General features: G+C 37.8%; 2 protein-coding genes across 3 annotated transcripts in view; one reads left to right on the top strand and one right to left on the bottom strand.

Moving 5' to 3' along the window:
* Nucleotides 1-8,473, top strand: part of apbb1 (amyloid beta (A4) precursor protein-binding, family B, member 1 (Fe65)) — a 110,672-nt gene extending 102,199 nt beyond the window's left edge. For both annotated transcript variants that reach the window (XM_079860639.1, XM_079860640.1), the window contains 2 exons: nucleotides 1,038-1,214; nucleotides 3,593-8,473. In XM_079860639.1, the coding sequence (XP_079716765.1) occupies nucleotides 1,038-1,214; nucleotides 3,593-3,754 (339 nt within the window). In that variant the 3' untranslated portion in view covers nucleotides 3,755-8,473. The remainder of the gene's footprint in view (nucleotides 1-1,037; nucleotides 1,215-3,592) is intronic.
* A 7,377-nt stretch (nucleotides 8,474-15,850) lies between these two features.
* LOC307153131 (uncharacterized protein) lies at nucleotides 15,851-17,460 on the bottom strand. Its single transcript, XM_079862304.1, has 4 exons — nucleotides 17,337-17,460; nucleotides 16,326-17,243; nucleotides 16,086-16,157; nucleotides 15,851-15,913 (listed from the first exon to the last, which is right to left on the bottom strand). The coding sequence occupies exons 1-3, from the start codon at nucleotides 17,431-17,433 to the stop codon at nucleotides 16,126-16,128; spliced, it is 1,047 nt and encodes a 348-aa protein (XP_079718430.1). The 5' UTR covers nucleotides 17,434-17,460; the 3' UTR covers nucleotides 15,851-15,913; nucleotides 16,086-16,125.
* Between the last annotated feature and the right edge of the window lie 3,852 nt (nucleotides 17,461-21,312).

A 21,312-nucleotide genomic window follows, 5' to 3' on the forward strand; every position in this document is an offset into this window, starting at 1 on the left:
CCAGATCCTTCATTCCTCCACACATAATCTCTCCAGATCCTTCATTCCTCCACACATGATTTCTCCAGATCCTTCATTCCTCCATACAGAATCTCTCCAGATCCTTCATTCCTCCACATATAATCTCTCCAGATCCTTCATTCCTCCATACAGAATCTCTCCAGATCCTTCATTCCTCCATACAGAATCTCTCCAGATCATTCATTCCTCCTCACAGAATCTCTCCAGATCCTTCATTCCTCCATACAGAATCTCTCCAGATCCTTCATTCCTCCATACAGAATCTCTCCAGATCCTTCATTCCTCCACATATAATCTCTCCAGATCATTCATTCCTCCTCACAGAATCTCTCCAGATCCTTCATTCCTCCACACAGAATCTCTTAGCACCCAGCTGGTGCTACTTCTCTTCAGTTCAGCCCACTCTTTTTCTATAGAGTTCAGGTTAGGAACTGGGACGGTCATGACAAAAATAGACCCACAACATTAAAGATCCAGCAGTATTTATAGATAGATGATTAAGGGAATTTTAATTTTGTGCATTTTTATTTTGTTTTCATATTTACACTCCTGTGAAACAAAAAGTCATAGCTAGACAATTTCATGTTCCTAGTCACCCTGGTGTGCTAAATAATGTAAATATTAATGGTAATATACTTCAGAGTTTTTTTTTTTAATATATATATATATATATTTTTAATTTCTAGGGGTGCCAATAATTGTGGCTGATGTGTTTTGGAGAAAAACATTTATTTCATAATGTGATTTCCTCCCCACTTCTAATTCTTTTACTTAAATGAAAGGTTAGATTTTTGTGATTTAAAAAAAAAAATATATATATATATTATTGAAAGATCCAAAGGATAAATAATGCAGAATTATTTTTACAGCCATAAATCAATCATATTTACCAGGGGTGCCAATAATTCTGACTTCAACTGTACTGTGACGGTCACAAATACGTAATGCTGTATTGTAACAATCTGCTTAGATGAGTCACTTCACTGATATTACACCTCTCAATGTCACCAACACAGTCCGAGGAAGTTCTTTCCGAGTGTCGTGTGCGTTTCCTGTCGTTCATGGGAGTCGGGAAGGATGTGCACACGTTTGCATTCATCATGGCAGAGGGACCTGGAGACTTCATCTGTCACATGTTCTGGTGTGATCCTAACGCAGCCAGTCTAAGTGAGGCCGTACAGGCTGCCTGCATGGTAAGCTTATGTCTAGTTAATCATCTACAGCACAAATTCAACACAGAATTTGATCAAAATAAAAAGAGTACATGTAAAGAGATACAGATAGTTCATGGTGTAGCACACAATGCAGGGCTAAAACGGTCCAAAAAATATTAATTTGCAAGTGATATTTTTGCTAAAATCGCCACAATATAAATTTACAAGTTATGATTAAAAATTGTGTGCCTTTTTACCTGCATGTTCTGTGATGCTTCATAACAGTCATAAATTAGTTGATATGATTTTTGCTGTATATTCCAAGTCTTCTGATGTCATGTTCTTGGTTTGGGGAATGAACCCAAAATTCAAGTTGTTAATCCCTCCATTGCAGCTCTCATAATTTAATTCATATGTGATTTTTCAATGAACCTGTGGTGTTTGGAATCACTGGAATTACACACTTCAGTTTTAACAGTATTAGATCATTTTGATAAATTAGATCATTCGGGACCAAAAGTATTGGCATAATCTATTGACACTTTTTTTTGTGTGTGTGCAAAGTTTGCTGCTTCAGTATTTGTAGATTATTTGTAGCAGTATACTGGAAATTAATGATAAGAATTTCATCAGTTTTAAAGGATTTTATTTGCAAAAACGTTCAGTGTATGCAGAGCCAATATTTACAGTGTTAACCCTTCTTCATAACCAATCCTGATCGATGGTGATCTATTCTTGCATTATTAGTGCTATTAGTTCTTCTGATCACAGGTTCTCTGTTTAAATGTAATTATATCTGAGCCACTTCATCATCACTCTTGCCTTGTGACGTGTCCCATCGTGGTGGAAAATGCACGGATCATCACCAAATTGCTTCAGGATCATTGGAGCAGTTGCTCTTGGAGGATGTTTTGATACCATTCTTTATTTCTTGAATAGTTTTTGGACAGAATTGTGGGAGAGCCACTTCCTTGGAGGAAAAACAATCCCACACATGGATGGTCTCTGGATGCTCCACTAATGGCATGACACAGGACTCATGGTAGCTGTGGCGAGCAGGACGAGGCCGAGGGCGTGATTGCTGATGAGCAGCCCCTCACGGACGACTGCTGTCACATAACAAAACATAACATAAAGCCACGTCTCCGTCCTTCACCGTCGTCGCTCCTCCTTTTATGCTTCCGCTCCTCCGTGAGAGATACGAGACCGGTGCGTCGTGCAGGTGTCGCTCATCAGCAATCACGCCACCGGCCTCGCTCCATTCTCCGACGGAACTCTGCCTAGTCCTCCTCGCCACTGTATTTCTTCTCTGGACAAACGATTTTGTCCCAAACAGTCGGAATGGACTGTTAATCAGAGAAAATATCCAATCCTTGTACTTCTGCAGGCCATTTAATGCATAGTGATGATGACTGCACACCTTTCTGTGGAGGGAACCACTGCGAAGACAATGATTGGAAGTACTTCTTCCCTCCTTTTATATCAATCAGTTTTCTCTTCTAATCGATTCAGAATGATCGAGTGATTTCTGAATGATACTACTCATGTGCTGGTAATATGATTAGTGAAATGATGTTAGATGGTAGTGTAAGCGAATACCTTATTCTGAACTGCATGGAAAATGAAGAATGCCGTTTACGGAGCCCTAGCATAGTTGCATACTGCGGTAGTCGGTTACATTACATTACTTCCCCCCCCCCCACTGTCGTTTTTTTTTATTATTTTTTTTATAGAAATAAAAACCGTTTAGTTCAGTTGGGCAACAGACACTTCAATTATAAACTGAAAGCATCTGCTCTGCTCCATGCATCATTGACAAATATCTTATCTAGTAAAAAATCATACACATGCGTGATCACGAATTCAAACATGAAAGTGAAAAGTGAGCACACATTCAAAAGCTATTTCCCGCATGTTTATAACGGCTTCCTGATGCCCGCACATTATATACAATATAAATACCCAACTATATAATTGCAAGAGAACACAAAAGCATTGAAATATATTTTTTTTCCATCACCATGTCCTTTAAGGGTCTCCATAGAATGCGCTGGGTATTGGTGTTCACCTTCAGCTAGCTGGTCTTTTATGTCAGGGCCAAAACATGGTGAAATTTGCATTTTTGTGATAAAGTTCCCTCTTTTTTTTCTTTTCTTTTTTTGCCAATGAAGCATTTTGAAATTATTTAAAATGCATCTGATCACTCTGAACAATAATCTACAAATAATGTGATAATAAATAACACCACAAATACTGAAGTGGCAAACACAAAATAAGCAGGAAACACAACATTTATGTCACTGCCAATACTTTTGGCCACAGCTGTACAGAGTGTGTATAATCTAATAACTAGTTTAAGTTGAAATAGGTTGCTGTTCTTCTAAAATGTTCTAAATGATATCTTCCATGATTTCCAGCTGAGGTATCAGAAGTGTTTGGACGCTCGGCCTCCCAGCAGTGGCTCTTGTCTGCCTGGTCCTCCTGCTGATTCTGTGGCCCGCCGGGTCGGCTCCAGCGTGAAGAAGGGTGTGCAGAGTCTGCTGGGTAGCTTCAAAAGATCGGGGTCTCAGACACCCTGAGAAGGGGAACAGTCCCTCAGCAGTGCTCACTGCACATTTTTCCTTGGGTGTTTCGTTGTGTTTTTATGGGCCTAAAAGTAGAGGGTTGTTCATGCCACTTCATGTTCTCATGCAGTTAGTGTGCAATATGAGCGAGAGGCACACAAGTTACAGTCATGGTCAAAATTGATGGCACCCCTGATAAATATGATAAAAAATGGCTGTAAAAAATAAATCTGCATTATTTATCCTTTTGATCTTTCCTTCAAAAAATTCGCAAAAATCTAACCTTTCATTGAAGTAAAAGAATTGAAATTGGGGGGTAAATCACATTATGAAATAAATGTTTTTCTCCAAAACACGCTGGCCATAATTGTTGGCACCCCTAGATTTTTTTATGAGAAAAATATCTCTGAAGTATATTCCCATTAATATTTACCTTTTTAAGCACACCAGGGTGACTAGGAACATGAAATTGTCTAGCTATGACTTCTTGTTTCACAGGAGTTTAAATATGAGGAAACACAAAGGCCAAATTCCCTGAATCATCCATCTCAATGAGTAAAACCAAAGAATATAGTTCTGATGTGCAGCAAAAGATTGTTGAGCTTCACAAAATAGAAAGTGGCTGTAAGAAAATATCTAAAGAATTGAAAATCCCCATTTTGACCATCAGGGCAATAATTAAGATTAATAATTAAGAAGTTATAATCAACTAAAGATGTTACGAATCTGCCAGGAAGAGGACGTGTGTCTATATTGTCTTAATGGACAGTGAGGAGGAAAGTTTGAGTGGCCAAAGACTCTTCAAGGATCACAGATGGAGAATTGCAGAGATTAGTTGAGTCTTGGGGGTCAGAAAGCCTAAAAAAAAATTATCAAACAACCCCTACATCCCCACATATTGTTTGGGATGGTTTCAAGAAAAATCCTCCTTGCTCCTCCAAAAACAAACTCCAGCATATTCAGTTGTCAGACACGACTGGAACTTCAAAAGGGACCGGATTCTGTGGTCAGATAAAACAAAAAAAGGGCTTTTTGGCAGCAAACTCAGCAGATGTGTTTGGTGCACACAGGGATGAAGAGTGCCCCATGCCTACGGTTAAATACACTGCTGGATCTTATATGTTGTGGGCCTATTTATTTGCTGGAGGTCCTGGACATCTTGTTCAGATACATGGTATTATGGATTCTAGCAAATATCAACAGATAAAAAATCTAAACCTGACGGCCTCTGCTAGAAATCTTATAATGGGCCGTGCATGGTTGGATCTTCCATCAGGACAACGGTCCAAAACAAACATCAAAATCAACACAAAAATGGGTAACTGAGCACAAAATGAAGCTTCTGCCATGACCGTCCCAGTTCCCTGACCTGATGAGTGGAGTGAACTGAAGAGAAGAAGCACCAACATGAACTTGTGAATCTGAAGGATCTGGAGAGATTCTGTATGGAGGAATGGTCTCTGATCTCTTGTCAGTTATTCTCCAAACTCATCAGGCATTATAGGTGAAGACTCAGATCTGTTATCTTGGCAAAAGGAGGTTGCAGAAAGTATTTAATAACAGGGTGCCAACAATTATGGCCAGCGTGTTTTGGAGAAAAACATTTATTTTATAATGTGATTTACCCCCACTTTCAGTTCTTTTACTTCAATGAAAGGTTAGATTTTTGTGAATTTTTTGAATGAAAGATCAAAAGGATAAACAATGCAGATTTATTTTTTACAGCCATTTTTTATTATATTTATCAGGGGTGCCATCAATTTTGACCATGACTGTATATTCATAGATATTGCATTATCACACACTACATTTTCATTTGCTTTTTCCACATTTGTTTACATTAGCGGATGTACTGTAAAAGTGATTTAGCAGCACAGGGTATGAATGTGACTTACCAAGATTGGATTTTCAATGTAGTGGATGTTATGTGGTCTACTCAACCTAAAGACACTAAACATTACGCATGCTTTCACAAAACACTAAAATGAGCTTATACACTATGCAATGTGCTTATTTATTATTTGTTGTTCTTCCTGTGGCTCTGTGTTGTGAAACATCTTGTGCTAGGTTTTTTTTTTTTTTCTTCTTCTTCTTTTTTTTCTCCTAAAGAATTGATTCTTTCCCAACCTCAACACAGGGACAGAACCACGACTGAATCAGTAGCAAACCCAGACCTCGTCGTTCACCCTTAAAATGGCAATTTTTGACGTTCTAAACCTGTATGCCTTTCTTTCTTCTGTGGAAAATACGATTTTTTTTTTTTAGATGTCAGTGTTGAAACATTTGACGTCATATCTTTCACTTTATGGAAAAAAAGGTGCAGTTTCACATTTTATTTGACTTGCCTCGCTGACTGCAAGTTACAAAGCCTTTTTATTTCCATAATTTCTTTGCTGATATAGATTTTTGTAACAAATGAACTCAGTTAAATTATATTACACACTACTTTATATTTACCCACTCTGTTGGTTTGTGAATTTGACTACTTTATTATGTGTAATGAAATAGCATTAACATATCCTAGTCTTCCAAAGTGGATTTGCTCATTAGAAAGCCTGCTTTTTTTAATTATCTTGTAGTTTTATGTAATGTTTATTGTCTATGTGTTTGTTGTGTTGGATGGCTTCACCTGGATCAAATGATCAAAACTGCTCAGTCCAAACATAAGCGCAGTGTGTTTGACAGAGTGTGTGACATACACTGCTTCTCTAGAGGTGCTCTCTGCATTGTCCCGGTCCAGTTTCTACCGTCACTGAAATTGTTCCTTCTCACAATTTCAAAAAAGTGTATATTGGAAGTCTGATTATCTGCACAATTTACATGTTGTGTATTGAAAACAATCTTTGGAAATATATCTTGAATGTTTTGCAACCATAGTGGTCCTGCTAAATATAAATATTATTTCTTTCAAATACACATTTGTAACATATTGCAATGTCTTAAACTTTTAAGAATGTGTAAGAATTCATTCATATCATGTTGTGTTAATTGTAGTTCATGTACATACTGACTTTAAAGGGGGGGTGAAATGCTCATTTTCACTCAATCTCCTGTTAATCTTGAGTACCTATAGAGTAGTATTGCATCCTTCATATCTCCAAAAAGTCTTTAGTTTTATTATATTTATAAAAGAAAGATAGGCTGTACCGAGTCTTTCCGGAAAAAAACGAGCGCCTGGAGGCGGGCCGTGTGGGCGAAGCTGAAGCTGTGCTAACGCGCCGAGCTAACAACACACAGAGACATGTGAAGCAGTTTCTTACTCACCGACTGTGACCGCGAACCTTTATCATTGTGACTGCTCCATCCTTAAGCATTAGACGATCTGCAAATCCGTCGATCTGGGCTTTGTTTATAAAACAATCATCGTCGAAATGCAGGGAACAAACAGTCTTGCACAAAAACAAACAGTCTCTGAAAAAACAAACTCCATCCACGGGTCCCTTAGCGCTGGGTTCTTTAGGAATCTGTGCAGGGTTGTCTTGCCCTGGCAACCAAAAACCCACTTCTTTGGTGACATTGACTTCCAAAAGCCGAGCACAGCGCTTAGATGAGGTAACGTACTGCTTTCACTCTCTTCTCTCTCTGTCTGGTCTACGAGTGCGCGCGCGCCCGCGGAGAAGTGCCCTTAGGACCCATATAAAGAAATTCCGCCTCAGCTGACGTCACGAAGACCCATACTCGAAAAAAACTTTCCGAAACTTGTGACAAACCGGAAGGACAATTTTTGGCACAGAAATACTCCTTCAAACGTACAATTTAGTTTTTGAAACTTTGTCCATGTTTAGCATGGGAATCCAACTCTTTAACAGTGTAAAAAACTCAGTATGCATGAAATAGCATTTCACCCCCCCCCCCCCCCCCCCCCCTTTAATACACTAATAGTCCCAGACAGCTCCGTTTTTCATCTGTTTTCAGGCTCATTTTCATGTCCAGTTACACCTGTTGTTAAAGATAAATGTTTGAATGCACTTGAGTGTTCAATCTGATTTGTGTATCTGAATGCTTCATCTTGGCCCTTTTTACTCTAACATTTTGTGTGTAAGTCTAGATGATGTAATCTTGATGCTTAAAATGCACTGCTTTTGTTAACGCTCTTGAAAAGACTTTATTGTAGAATAAGTGTACATTCTCAGCATATATTCTGCGTTACATTGAGAACTGGTAACAAAGAAAATGTCATTCTTTCCACTTAAATATCATGAAGGGTAGTTTGTGTGCCAAAGCACAGCTATAAAATCACAAGTTGTTTCTTATAAAACAAGGAAATGTTACTTTATGCATAAATCTTCACTGATTGGTAACATGGTAGAAATGCCTCAAGTACATTTTGCTTTTCAAATCAAGGCAAGTTTTAGCTATGATACTCAGAAAATTGAAGGATCAGTCCTGTAAACGCTTGCTTGCGAGACATTTGTGTAGAATCCTGTAAACACTAATGTAGAATGTTTTAACCATTACATTTTTAGGGAGAGTTGACAACTGATTTCTTAATGTAAATGTAATGTTATATAGATGCATATGTGACTGGATGAAATAAAAAACTGAAAATACATTTAACGCTTATCTGCACAGTTTAATTAAAATACTAAGGCAGTTGTTAAAGCCAGGGGTGTAAATCACTTAGGATTTTTGAGGAGGGGGAGGGGGGAATGATTGTTTCATGTGAAAAAAACTAACCCCAAATAAAATAACTATTATTATTTATAATAAAACTTTACTTCTGCTTTCTCTGTATTAATTACTGCAATGTCATTGTGTCCGATTATACTTTTGAATTATTGAAGCAATAGATTATAGAAACATACTTACAAACGCATTTATTGTTGCTATTCCAGAATATTAATATTAGGCCTATGAGTCCTGCATCGGTTCAGTCTTCCACGTATTTTGTAGCTTTTAGAAACAAACTGTTGCTGTTCACTCTGTACATGCTTACATGCATGCTTACTACACCACCACTGGTCACTATATGATAAAAGTGTGAAAATTAATCTTAAGAAGAAGTTTATATTAGTTCAAGTTTGCTCTGTGTGCATGTATTGTTCTGTTCCAGTGATGTTCTGTGACTAAACCTTGAAGGGAAAAGATATTACCTATGGGGTCAAAGCCTGTTCCCCAATGGTCTCTGCCGAAGCCTTTACGAGAGGCATATATACATAAATTATTTTAGTAGATTATTCTGAAATTTGATCTATAGCCTATCTGTATATTTAGAATTGATTATAATTCGTTGTGGTTAATTATATATAGAGATACAAATATACGGGCTATGTATTCCCTTTTTTGGCGATTTAAAATGTGTAGGTAATAATCGATCATAACCAGTATGATTAATTAATTAAATATATATCCCCCTCATTTGAGCTGATTCGCTACACTCATGATTACTGTATGAGATTTTTATAGACAACTATGCCTAGGGTCTTGAAGTTCTATCACACCACATGTAGCCACTTACTTGGCTTCTACCCTTGCCCGCCGATATCGGAAGGTAAAGACACCAGTTTTCCCTTATGCAAAATGCATAGCGATATTGTAAAATAAAATATTAAATGTTCATACCATATATATTGATAGTCCACGTATATATACAAATATACTGTATATTTAATTAGTGTTGTATGTGGTTTTCTAATAGTGAAGGTACTTCACAATCCTTATCAACAATTGTCAAAGTTGTAGGCGTTTCCCTCATTGTCATTTATGTTTGAAGGCCAAAATAGCCCTGCAATGCCAGTTGCATAACCTGGAGGCCATGAAAACGGTAATGGACATCTCAGACAATCAACTGGAGAGGTGGATCTTTGATGTCAATGAGTGGGCAGAAGGTAGGATATACTGTTTTATACTGTTTGATATGGTGCTTGATGTATCACTTCTGACTAAGCTTGGCTGCAATTCCAAAGAGGCTCATTGTAATCGTAGTCAAAGAGCACATACTCTGATTGCTGATGACGTGTGGACAATAAAAAAAAATATCCCCATGGGGACAATAAAGAACCTAACTATACTCAAACTTAGCTACAAGTATATTTTTTCATGGAATCAAGAAGCATATTTCTTATCTCTTCATTTCTTCCTCTCAGCAACAACATCCCCAAATGATGCTGATGTTGCCAGCCGAATAGAGGAGCTGGTGGCAAGTGTTAAGAGGAGATCTCTGCATCCGTCACTATCCTTATAAAGACGCTAAGGACGTGCCCGAATCCGCCGAAAGATCAGGGAGGAAAAAAAATCTTAAATTCTGTAGTGGAGAAGTATAACACCTTGGTTCCTAATGCAGAACAACTGACATTGGACACCATTCTATCTGACGAGATTGTTTGGCCATGGCAGCTTACACACGGTGGTATGCACCCGTGCAGACACCCTGAAGCAGATGTCATCCCAGCTTTCTAATGTGACATCAGGTATGTATTTGTTATACTTGGCATACATTACAATGTTTCTAATTAATAAAGGCTCAATGTGTTTTAACATGTAAGGTGAGACGTGGGGCCTGCTTCAAGATGGTATCCGAGGTCTACAGAGCTTGAGTGACTCTGAGCAAGACTAAACATGGCCAGAGTCCTTTTTTATGCTGTTGTGTGCTGGGGAGGCAGCATTAAGAAGAGGGCCGCTGGGACAGGTTGGTAAGGAAAGCTGGCTCTGTGTTTGGCATGGAGCTGAGGTTAATCATTTAACAAACTGAGGATAAATTGCAGTAGCAGTCTTCTGTCATGCGCAACAACGAGGAGGTCATTTGTCCCCAGGGCAAATCAGCAACTCAATGTCACAGAAAAGGTTAGGGGAGAAATGGACTTTTCAGCATGAGTCTCACCCTGCACCAACCATCACATCACTTTGAAATGGATAGTGGATACTAGACAATAGACACTGTCTTACAGGCTACATTAGCCCCTCTACACAATCTGGGCTGTGGTCCCAACATTTACCCCTGTTGGCTTGTATAATCTTTTTTATAAATATATTTAAGTTTCTGTTGTGCTATTTATTTGATCTTCTTTGTATTGTTTTTGTTAAGCAATACTATTATGCTCACACTCTTTTTTTTTTCATAGTCTTATTAAACATGCACAGCTTTGCACTGATTAAATCCCTGCAATGTTTACTTTTGCACTACCACCACTGCAAATCACTCCATCGCTGCCCATCGTGTATCACAGGGTCAGTCCCTACCAGGCCTTTGTAATCACTTGACATGCTCGTCACTTTTTGCATGTGTGATTTTTGTTGTGTCTGAGCTATGTGTGTTGTTTTTTGTGGTTGTATTGGCTTTTGGCTTGCTTAGTTTGGCTTGCTAATCTGCCTTAAGGTGGACGAGGACGTAATTTTCTTCTAGAAAGAAACTGTGTTGTATTAATTTCCTGTTATCACTGTGAAGCTGCTTTGATACAATCTGTATTGTAAAAAGTGCTAATAAATGTCTAAAATGTAGTGTGTCGTCTTAAGTACAGTGTTTATACTAGGGGGAAGAAGACATTTCATCATGACAGTTTCCTCCATCTCCTAGATACATGGATACACAGATAACATTTATTCATGAGATCATATGGTTTATATGTATTTCTTTTAATGTTATTATTTCTGTCTTATTGCCAGGGAAGCTGGATTGCTTTGTTTATTGATATTTTTAAAACTATAATGCTACATCTATCAACGATTATTTAGATGTTATCATGGTATTCATTACATTATTTTAATAATGTCATTTCAGTATTATTATTGGTGAAACATTACAGTATGCTGTAAGACAGAACACTACAATGTGGGCTGAGCGGGTCACATATGAATCCCATATCCCTCAATGCAGGTCAGGGGGTCTTTAACGCCAGTATAGCTTCAATGTACATATTTAATCAGTGGTTTTGTCACCAGCAACAACACTTTGCTCAGTTTTGAACTGTTCGAGTGTAGTTGAAGCCCATTCACAGCAGACAGCAGTCCTCGAACAAGTCCACCCACCCAGCCCGGAAGAACTATAAGTAACACTAGCTTTGTCTGTGTTCTGTGGGGTGTCTCTAGTGGAAGTTGTAGTTTTAAAATATATTGGTATATTTCTCATAAGTAGAAGTTGGCAGTGTAGAATTTTGGATATACCCTGTTTTTTGGGGGGATGGGGAACACACTGGTCTCATCAGGTTTTAAAAATTGAATTGTTAAATTGGTCAAAATAGCTTATTACCATATTTGACAGTGCTTACAGTGGTTAAACATTGGAGACCATATCTGCATGACAGCTAAGGTCCAGAGCTTTCTATAACAACTGGTCCTATGTGTGTAGCACATGCTGTTGCTAAATGACAAGCCTGTACAAACATGTACTGGGTTCAAGGTTCAGAGCAGAGGTCAATAATTCAAATCAGAAGTAATGTATCCTCTTCAGACTGACATATGTTACTGCTGAGGTTGAGACCTTTCCAATGATGTGCTTGCTATAGTCCTACGACAACGTTTACATTTTTACATATCATGAAGCCCATTTTGTTGGCAATAGCCTCCTTTATTGTCCCCAGAGGGATATTTGCCTTGAGTTCAAATACTTCTATATAATATATACTTATATAATCACTTGACATGCTCTTCACTTTTTGCATTTGTGATTTTTGTTATGTGTCTGAGCTATGTGTGTTGTTTTTGTGGTTGTATTGGCTTTTGGCTTGCTTAGTTTGGCTTGCTAATCTGCCTTAAGGTGGACGAGGACGTAATTTTCTTCTAGAAAGAAACTTTGTTGTATTATTTTCATGTTATCACTGTGAAGCTGCTTTGATACAATCTGTTTTGTAAAAAGTGCTATATAAATAAAGGTGACTTGACTTGACTGCCACTACATGCAACTTTCCGCTATCTTACTTTTCCCATCAAATACAGCACAAAGTCATGACACTTAATTATTCAGTGCAGTCAATGATGGACAGACAAAATCATAAAATGTAACAATAGTGAATTTAATTATTGACAAATATATACAAAACAAATAGTACACCAGTATTAGTAATAGTATTAGTAACAGTATTAGTAATAGTACAGGTCATCAGGCGAATTTGCTGGCCGGCTGCCAGGTGTCCTCCCAGACTTTGAAGATATGTCAACTGAAGCTGAAAAATAAAGGTTTACCCTTTTTCTGTTGGATAATTTCTTTTGGTTTATTTTAAATGGCATTTGTCAAAGAGCAGTCATTTTGTTCCAAGTGAAAACTACTGGACTCAGTCGCTTGGACACAGTCATCCCTACAGTCAACCCTTTGAAGTTCTGCATCGGGTTAACCACATCAGAAACGATGTGGTTAAAGGCCTCTATGTTGGTCGCAGAGGGGGTCAGCAAAGACGCAATGGCACCACAAAGGCATCTGCGTCACATCTACATGGAACTATGAATTGGGCTTAAGACCCCATCAGAGCTGAAGTGGACTAGAAAGTGATCTGCATCATCTTTAAGTGAACTCATAATGTGAACACAAAGAGACAAGAGTTGTTTTTGGTTCATTTGACCTCACAGGCCATTTTAATTGGACTACATTTGGTTCATAATGGGAGGTTTCACTTTATAAAAATAACTGCTGTTTGGCAAACACCTTTTAAAATAATCCAAATAAGCAAAATAAAATTAGCAAATGTATAGGGCAAACAGGTTAGAATGCATTTGCTTCAGATGTCATATGACCAAACTTGAGCCAGATGACTACTTGAAGGCTCGTGTGCACATGTTCTCATGTGGTCTCAGTTCAGTTTACTTTAAAAGGGATCCGAGTATGCTTAGATAGTTCCTTGTGCCCAAAACAATTATCAGTCCCACTTTCACTTCAAAGTTCACTTTGAAGGCTGAAAGGGACCAGATTTTAAAACACTAATATTGTGTGTGGTTATGGATTAAATGACATCAGCCATCACTTACCAGGAAGAGCAAGGTAGCCAGCACACTTTGACCTCTGCTGCCTTCCCCTGCAGAAACACACACACACACACACACACACACACACACACACACACACACACACACACACACACACACACACACACACTCAGTTCAGTGATGTTACTGTAATGATTTTACCATTCAAATAATGTTTGTACTTAGCTCTATATACTGGTGTTCTTACTTGGAACATCATTTAGTTAACAAGAGTACTTATGTATTTTTTGCAAGCTCAATAAAAAAATAATAATCTGTTGTCGCATTCCATTTGCATTGTTGTTTTTGTTTTTGATTTACAGTATGTCCCTTATGAAAAAGAAGTTAATTCAAGTTTTCTATTAGTGTACTTATTTTAAACAAACAATAAGAAAGTATACTTTTATTCAAAATTGTATATAATTATAAATACACTTTATGTACTTCGTAGAAATACACTTAATGACACTTAAGTGTACTTGACTTATACTGAGTGAAAAGTCCAATTATATTTGTCCTGTACTTGTACTCATACTTTTAAGTATATCTCGATAAAAAGATAAATTAATTATTCAAAGTATACTTGGCTTGTAGTTTGTTAACTGTTTTGATCGAGTAGCCTAATAAATAAACTTTTTTTTTTACATAGTTTTCATATATACAGTCTTATGAAAGTTATGAAAATATTGTTTAGAATATTGACATAAAACATATGTTTCTAATTCTGCATATCTGAAATTTTGTGTTGGCTAGTCCACTGGCATCGGTACATCGGAATTTACTTTAATTCTACTTTACTCTTTCCCCACCATTGACAGAATTTTCCAGCTATCCATGTTTTGACTGTTATACGGTAGGATGCGCTATGACACCTCTTCTAATACAGAAACTCCGGATCAAAACACAGGAGAAGAAGCTGAACCAAGTGATAGTAGATTACTCACTCAAATGTAAAATAACGTGATCATCAAACATTAAACAGCTTGTAAATCAAAACTGCTTAATGTTACCAAATGAAATTAAGCGTGAAGCATGAAGAGAAAACGACTGTGAAGCTTTGGGGGTGTTGGACTCGATCTACTCCATTTGTGTTTTCCTGTTTTGATCACCATTCTGAATCTGATCAAGGCGCAGTCTTTGACAAAAATGTGATTTTCTCAAATTCTTTGTTTACAATGTTGCCTTTATGAAACTTACCGACATTCAAGTGTTGATAAAAAAGAAAGCATGAAGCTAATAAAATGTTTTTAAAATTAAAGTACAGTTAAATGTATTTCTCAAGTATAAAACATAATATCTACATTTGAACATAGTAGTATACTGCAAGTGCAAAATAATATATAAATAGTATAATGTTATCTTCACTTAAAGAAAACTTACAAGTATACTTGCAGTATAAACTACTAAACTAGTAGTTTACTGAGAGTACACTTCAGTGCGTACTTTCATAAACTAAAAAATGTACTGCTGGTATTAAAATAGTAAACTACTAGTATACTTATAAGTTCACTTGTAGTAAAGATGCATTAAAAATAAGAAACCTAGTTGTGTACTTAACATAACTTAAACGTATACTTTTATATACTAAAAGTGGGCCAATTTAGTCCCAAGCAGTATTGAAATAGTACACTTACAAATCTACTACAAGTACACACTGATATTAGTATACTTACTACATAAAGTATACTTACAAATATAATTGAACATTACATAAGTATACTTCATAAAATTAACTTGAAGTATACTTCTTTTTCGTAGCACTTGTGAGAGGGTTGATAACTACTGCTAAGTGTTACTGTTTTGTCACATGTGGATTGAAAGATGAGACAGACATGAGTCAAGAGATAATCAGACAGCCTAATGAAAAATGTGGTTCTACATCTTACCCCATTCATCCATCTTTCCAATATCTTATCATATGGATACATTGTCATTTAAGGTTGCAAATGCAGTCGACAGACAAAGGCAAAAAAAAGTTTGGTTAACTTAAAATGGGTCTGAGTTTGCTTGAGGTGTTCATATATGAGTCACTGTTCTTAGTTCACTTTGAGGGCTGAAAGAGACCAAGTGTGAATACACCCTGAGTTTGGTCCAATTAAAGGGGGCTACATGCAAAAACACCTTTACACCCAACACATGGCTGCTGATATACACATGGGGTGCAAAGAATAGAAACAAATATACACATAACACTTAACAAATATAAGAATGTCTACTTGCTTTTTGTTTTCTTCTTTTTGGCCAGGGTAGCGGGTGGGGCTTGTGTGGCTCCTGTACCTGTGGCTTAGGGGTGCAAGGGGAAAAGATTAAGAATTATATATTCAGTATCTTGGGGAAGGGGCTTAATTAATAGAAGGGGGTGAAATTCACATTGGTTAACTTATTTTATATTAATACAATGATTACAAAACCATGGGGCCTATTTACAGATGGGGTGCAAGGCAAGATTACTTACTTTGTCTTTTCTTTAGTTGAGGTTGAATGGATGGTGGGGCTCATCTGCCTTGGCCTGGGGTGGATAGTGGGGCTTAAGGTGCAAGGGAAAAAGGTTAAGAATTTTATATTCAGTATCTTGGAGGAGTGGCTTAATTAATTAAAAGAGGTGAAATTCCCCATGTGAAACTTGATTTATATTGTGCACTGATTGCAAAAAAACATAGGACAAATTTACAGATGTGGTGCAATGCAAGATTACTTTGTCTTTTCCTGGGTGGTAGAGGCTCCACATGCTGCTGAGCCTGAGAGTCGATCGTAAACAGTTCAAGTGTAATAATTTGCTGGTCTTGTGGGATTAGCTGGTCTATGGGCAGGGGCTGGTCTAGGGGCAGGGGCTGGGGCTGGTCTTGCTGGGGCTGGTCTAGGGGCAGGGGCTGGTCTAGGGGCAGGGGCTGGTCTAGGGGCAGGGGCTTGTCTTGCTGGGGCTGGTCTAGGGGCAGGGGCTGGGGCTGGTCTAGGGGCAGGGGCTGGTCTATGGGCTGGGGCTGGTCTTGGGGCAGGGGCTGGTCTAGGGGCAGGGGCTGGGGCTGGTCTAGGGGCAGGGGCTGGTCTATGGGCTGGGGCTGGTCTTGGGGCAGGGGCTGGTCTAGGGGCAGGGGCTGGTCTATGGGCTGGGGCTGGTCTTGGGGCAGGGGCTGGTCTTGCTGGGGCTGGTCTAGGGGCAGGGGCTGGTCTTGCTGGGGCTGGTCTAGGGGCAAGGGCTGGTCTTGCTGGGGCTGGTCTAGGGGCAGGGGCTGGTCTAGGGGCAGGGGCTGGTCTAGGGGCAGGGGCTGGTCTTGCTGGGGCTGGTCTAGGGGCAGGGGCTGGTCTTTGTGGGGCTGGTCTATGGGCAGAGGCTGGTCTTGCTGGGGCTGGTCTAGGGGCAGGGGCTGGTCTTTGTGGGGCTGGTCTATGGGCAGAGGCTGGTCTATGGGCAGAGGCTGGTCTATGGGCAGAGGCTGGTCTTGCTGGGGCTGGTCTAGGGGCAGAGGCTGGTCTATGGGCAGAGGCTGGTCTTGCTGGGGCTGGTCTAGGGGCAGGGGCTGGTCTAGGTGGAGGGGCTGGTCTAGGGGCAGGGGCTGGTCTTGCTGGGGCTGGTCTAGGTGGAGGGGCTGGTCTTGCTGGCGCTGGGGCACATCTGTTGTGAAGTTAGCAAAAATATAAATTCAGTACACATTGTCAAAGAAATCAACGACAAACACTAATTAACTATACATAAAACTTATCTTACCATTCAGTTTGATTATGAAGTCATATGCCCTCTTCATGCTGGTTAAGAAACGCGTGTTGTTTTGCGTTGGTGGCAGATGCGTGGTTACATCTGCCATCAACTTGCCTGTGCCCTTGTGCCTCTGGCTGATAAATAATATGGGCATATAGCCCAAGGCAGAAAGTTTTTGGACCTGAAATGAGACAAAGTAATTAACACATTTCCAATATGTTTTTATTGCTACATTACTACATATATGGCAGTCCATCTACTATTTAAAGACCTAATCTGGCAAAAAATATTTGTTAATGCTTTCAACAAGTATTAAGTATGTGATGATTAAAGACATATTGTAAAATTAATACATAGAAATATTCATTCATGAGTATTTCTTAAATTGCAACTGTCAGTGCTCCATTTTGTTTGAAAATAATTAATCAGATGTTGTTACAGTAATGAAGATGGCGTCTACTCCACACTGACTTTGAATCAGAAACAGAGGGCAGTTTACTTGGTGTATAAACTAGGTAGTATTTGATTCATAGTTCATCCGTATCCCTAGTCCCTGCCATCAGTTACACAAGTATTTTAAAGATAAGTGTAGTCTAGAATATTTCCTACTTATGTACATACACCAATGTATTTTCAAGATTTTTTTTCACAACAGAAGTACACCTGCATAAAATGAAATTATCTTTACATATTGTGTATGGGGAGCTTTTGCATGTGATGTACATTTATCACTTGAGCGTCATGTGTGCTGCAAAAGCAATTTAATAGGGATGTACAGTATGGTGTGGTTTTTAAAGCGATTGTCTAAAATTTCATACTGACAAGATGTGCCAACTTCCAACATCCTGGCACGAATGTGAATCCTGGTACACAGCACACAGCATGGCTGCTATGTCTTCTGTCCATCAACAAACATGGTACCTAATACTGTATGTACTTTGGGCTTAATATTGATGATGACCACTCAATTAATGAAGCATAAGCATTTTTACTTACAGCTATTTGGGCAGAGGCCACCACCCGAGATGCATTTTTGTTTTTGATGACCCTCTGGCCCCAGTCATCATTAATTTTTGCAGTTTTTAATAACCGCTTGCTTGGCAGTGTGGCAAAACAAGCACTGCAGGTTTTGCGGTTGGCCTGCTGACAGACCTGGCAGCTTGGGCAAGGCCTGAATTTTGGCTTTGTCATTCTGAAATGTACACACATACAAAAAATATAAATATTAAATATCATACAGGGATCCAAACACACATAACTACAAGAAAGGCAGAGCTAGTCAATCTATTAGCATGTGTCATACAGCAGTAGGCTATGCTTAACGTATCACTTTTCTAACATTATCAAAGGTAATACTAGATCTGGATGTTTGCAAGCTGGCAAATTATTTAGGTGCAGAAAAGGTGTGAAACAAAGTCGCCAAGCGAGCTATTTACTTTCCTGTAGTCATAAACCATCTTTGAATACTGACATTCCTCACAAAACTTAAGTTTGATTTACTTAGACTTCATGCCAACAGCAATTTTTATCTTATAGGTTGGCCTATAATGTGTTTCATTTGGTGCAATAACCAGGTATTATGCCAGTCTCTATACATTAAATTGGTAAATCATGTACTTAAAACAACACCAACAAATGAATCTATATTCTCTGATCCCGACCTTTACACTTTCAGTTGATTACAGTGAGTGAAGAAGAGGCAGCAACCCAGGTCCTCCGTCCCTCTAAAAAGCTACCACCACTCAGATGGTAGGGGAGAGAGAGAGGGAGAGAGGGATGGAGAGAGAGTGAGAGAGAGAGAGAGAGAGAGAGAGAGAGAGAGAGAGAGAGAGATAACAAGACAATAAACAATACAAATAAGACAATAAACAAGATAAATGTGGCTCTTAAAAGTGCCTTTTTTTCGATGTAATGAGGTGCTGTTTTTTTTTTTTTTTTTAAAGGACAGGGATTAAGGAACCTGCAGAGAAAGAGAAGAACAAATCAAAAAAGAATAGATCACCAAACTACATATTACAATATGAATAACTACTAGACTAAGAAGTTGAGTCAATGCTGCTCTTGTTCATTCATGCAATCAAAATATCATAAAGTCATTGTGTGAGCTAGGGTTCATGATATTTTGAACACATCCTTGTTCTGCCTTAATTTTATATTATATATATATCCCCAATAACCATTCCCCCAATAATCCCTCAATAATCATTTACACGTCAAAAATAAAATTATGAGTTTATTTCCACACAAAAACACATGTTGTGTATATGTATAGCCTATATATACTGTATATATATATATATATATATATTGTTTTATGGTGTTCAATTTAATTTCCCTTCTGGTTCTTAAATATCTGCACCTTCTACCTTATTTTAATTATTCTCAGGTTAAGGTAAAGTAAGTCAAATTCGTACTAAACAATAAGTATTCAAATGTCCATACTCACAATCCAGTCGAAAGACTTCTCCGTGGTTTTGTTCAGCTCAACTCTTTCATAAAGCAGAGACTTATAGCAAGTTGGTTCTTTTTATATCAATTATAAGTGTTTTATTTTTCCTATAACAGTTGTTCTACGCACAATCAAAATTCAATATAAAGTTCAAAAGTTGTCAGTTCACAAGCTTCGTCAGCAGGTGGCAGGCTTGGATCATCAAACAAGGGAGAGGCCGTCTTTCTTCACAGCGTCTGCCCCTCATATGTCTTACTGTACTTTTTATAATTCATTCCATCACACCCCTTCATTACATATTCAATTACATATGGACAATTTCTCCAATCCCAGATCTGGACCAATTGTCAACTCCTTCATTCCTTTCACAATTTTCTTATAAGACACCTTTCTTTGCCTGGCTCTCTTCATGCGAGCTCGGATCCTCTTCCGTCTTCTCCTCTTGGTCTAGAATATGACAACCAGGTAATACTTTTTCATTTTACTGAATATACTTTCTAATACATGTTATTTCTTCTTATCTAACCTATTTCTTTCTATAGTGCATGCTTATAACACAGGATATACTTCAGTCATTTCAGTATTGTATTATTTCAATAAACATTTTTCTCTCATAATGGTTTACAGTGTCTTTTCTCTAACCAATCAGATTAGCAAATAAAACAATTTCAAATTAAACATGGCTCAGTGTTTTTACTATAAACCAATTAAACAATTTCCAATAAAACATGTCTCAGTGTTTTTACTATAAACCAATTAAACAATTTCCAATTGAACATGTCTCAGTGTTTTTACTATAAACCAATTAAACAATTTCCAATTGAACATGTCTCAGTGTTTTTACTATAAACCAATTAAACAATTTCCAATTGAACATGTCTCAGTGTTTTTACTATAAACCAATTAAACAATTTCCAATAAAACATGGCTCAGTGTTTTTACTATAAAAACAAAGTCAAGAGTTTCTTATAAAAACTCTTCCTCCTGTTTTCCTTTACAAGGTTTCTTATAAGAACCTCTACATAACGATTTCTCTTATAAGGAATCGCATTACATTGTTTATAAGCCTGCTTTCAGGTCATAACAGAATAAATTGTATGTTTTACACAACAATATGAAGAGTTCAGATGCAAAAGCCTCTAAGTGCCATCTGAAATTTTCTCCTAGAATGATCATTTTTATAAAGCTTGTATATTTAAGTCCAGTAATTTCACTTAAATGGCAATTAATAGGTAATTTGCATTGCATTTAAGTGAAATTATTAAACTTAAATATACGAGCTTGATAAAAATGACCATTCTAGAAGAAAATTTCAGATGGCACTTACTAGGCTTTTGCATCTGAACTCATATTATATGTAATATTAATAAAATTACGAGTTTATATAAAAAAAAAAAAACACGTTGTAGGCCTATATGTAGGCCTATATATATAGCCTATATCCTACAACATTTTTTTTATAAACTCGAAATTTTATTAATTTTGGACGTGTAAATGCTTATTTATTTCTCTTGCTTATGAGACTGTTGTAAGCGA

This window comes from Squalius cephalus, assembly GCF_949319135.1.
Source record: "Squalius cephalus genome assembly, chromosome: 24".
NCBI classification, from domain to species: Eukaryota; Metazoa; Chordata; class Actinopteri; order Cypriniformes; family Leuciscidae; genus Squalius; species Squalius cephalus.

Excerpts from the sequence above, each read along its gene's own strand:
- LOC307153131 (XM_079862304.1), bottom strand. The coding sequence starts at position 17,433 with ATGGCAGATGTAACCACGCATCTGCCACCAACGCAAAACAACACGCGT. Across the intron at positions 17,244-17,336 it reads CTTCATAATCAAACTGAATG|ATGTGCCCCAGCGCCAGCAA; the intron begins GTAAGATAAGTT and ends ACTTCACAACAG. Across the intron at positions 16,158-16,325 it reads ACCACCCAGGAAAAGACAAA|CCCCACTATCCACCCCAGGC; the intron begins GTAATCTTGCAT and ends TTGCACCTTAAG.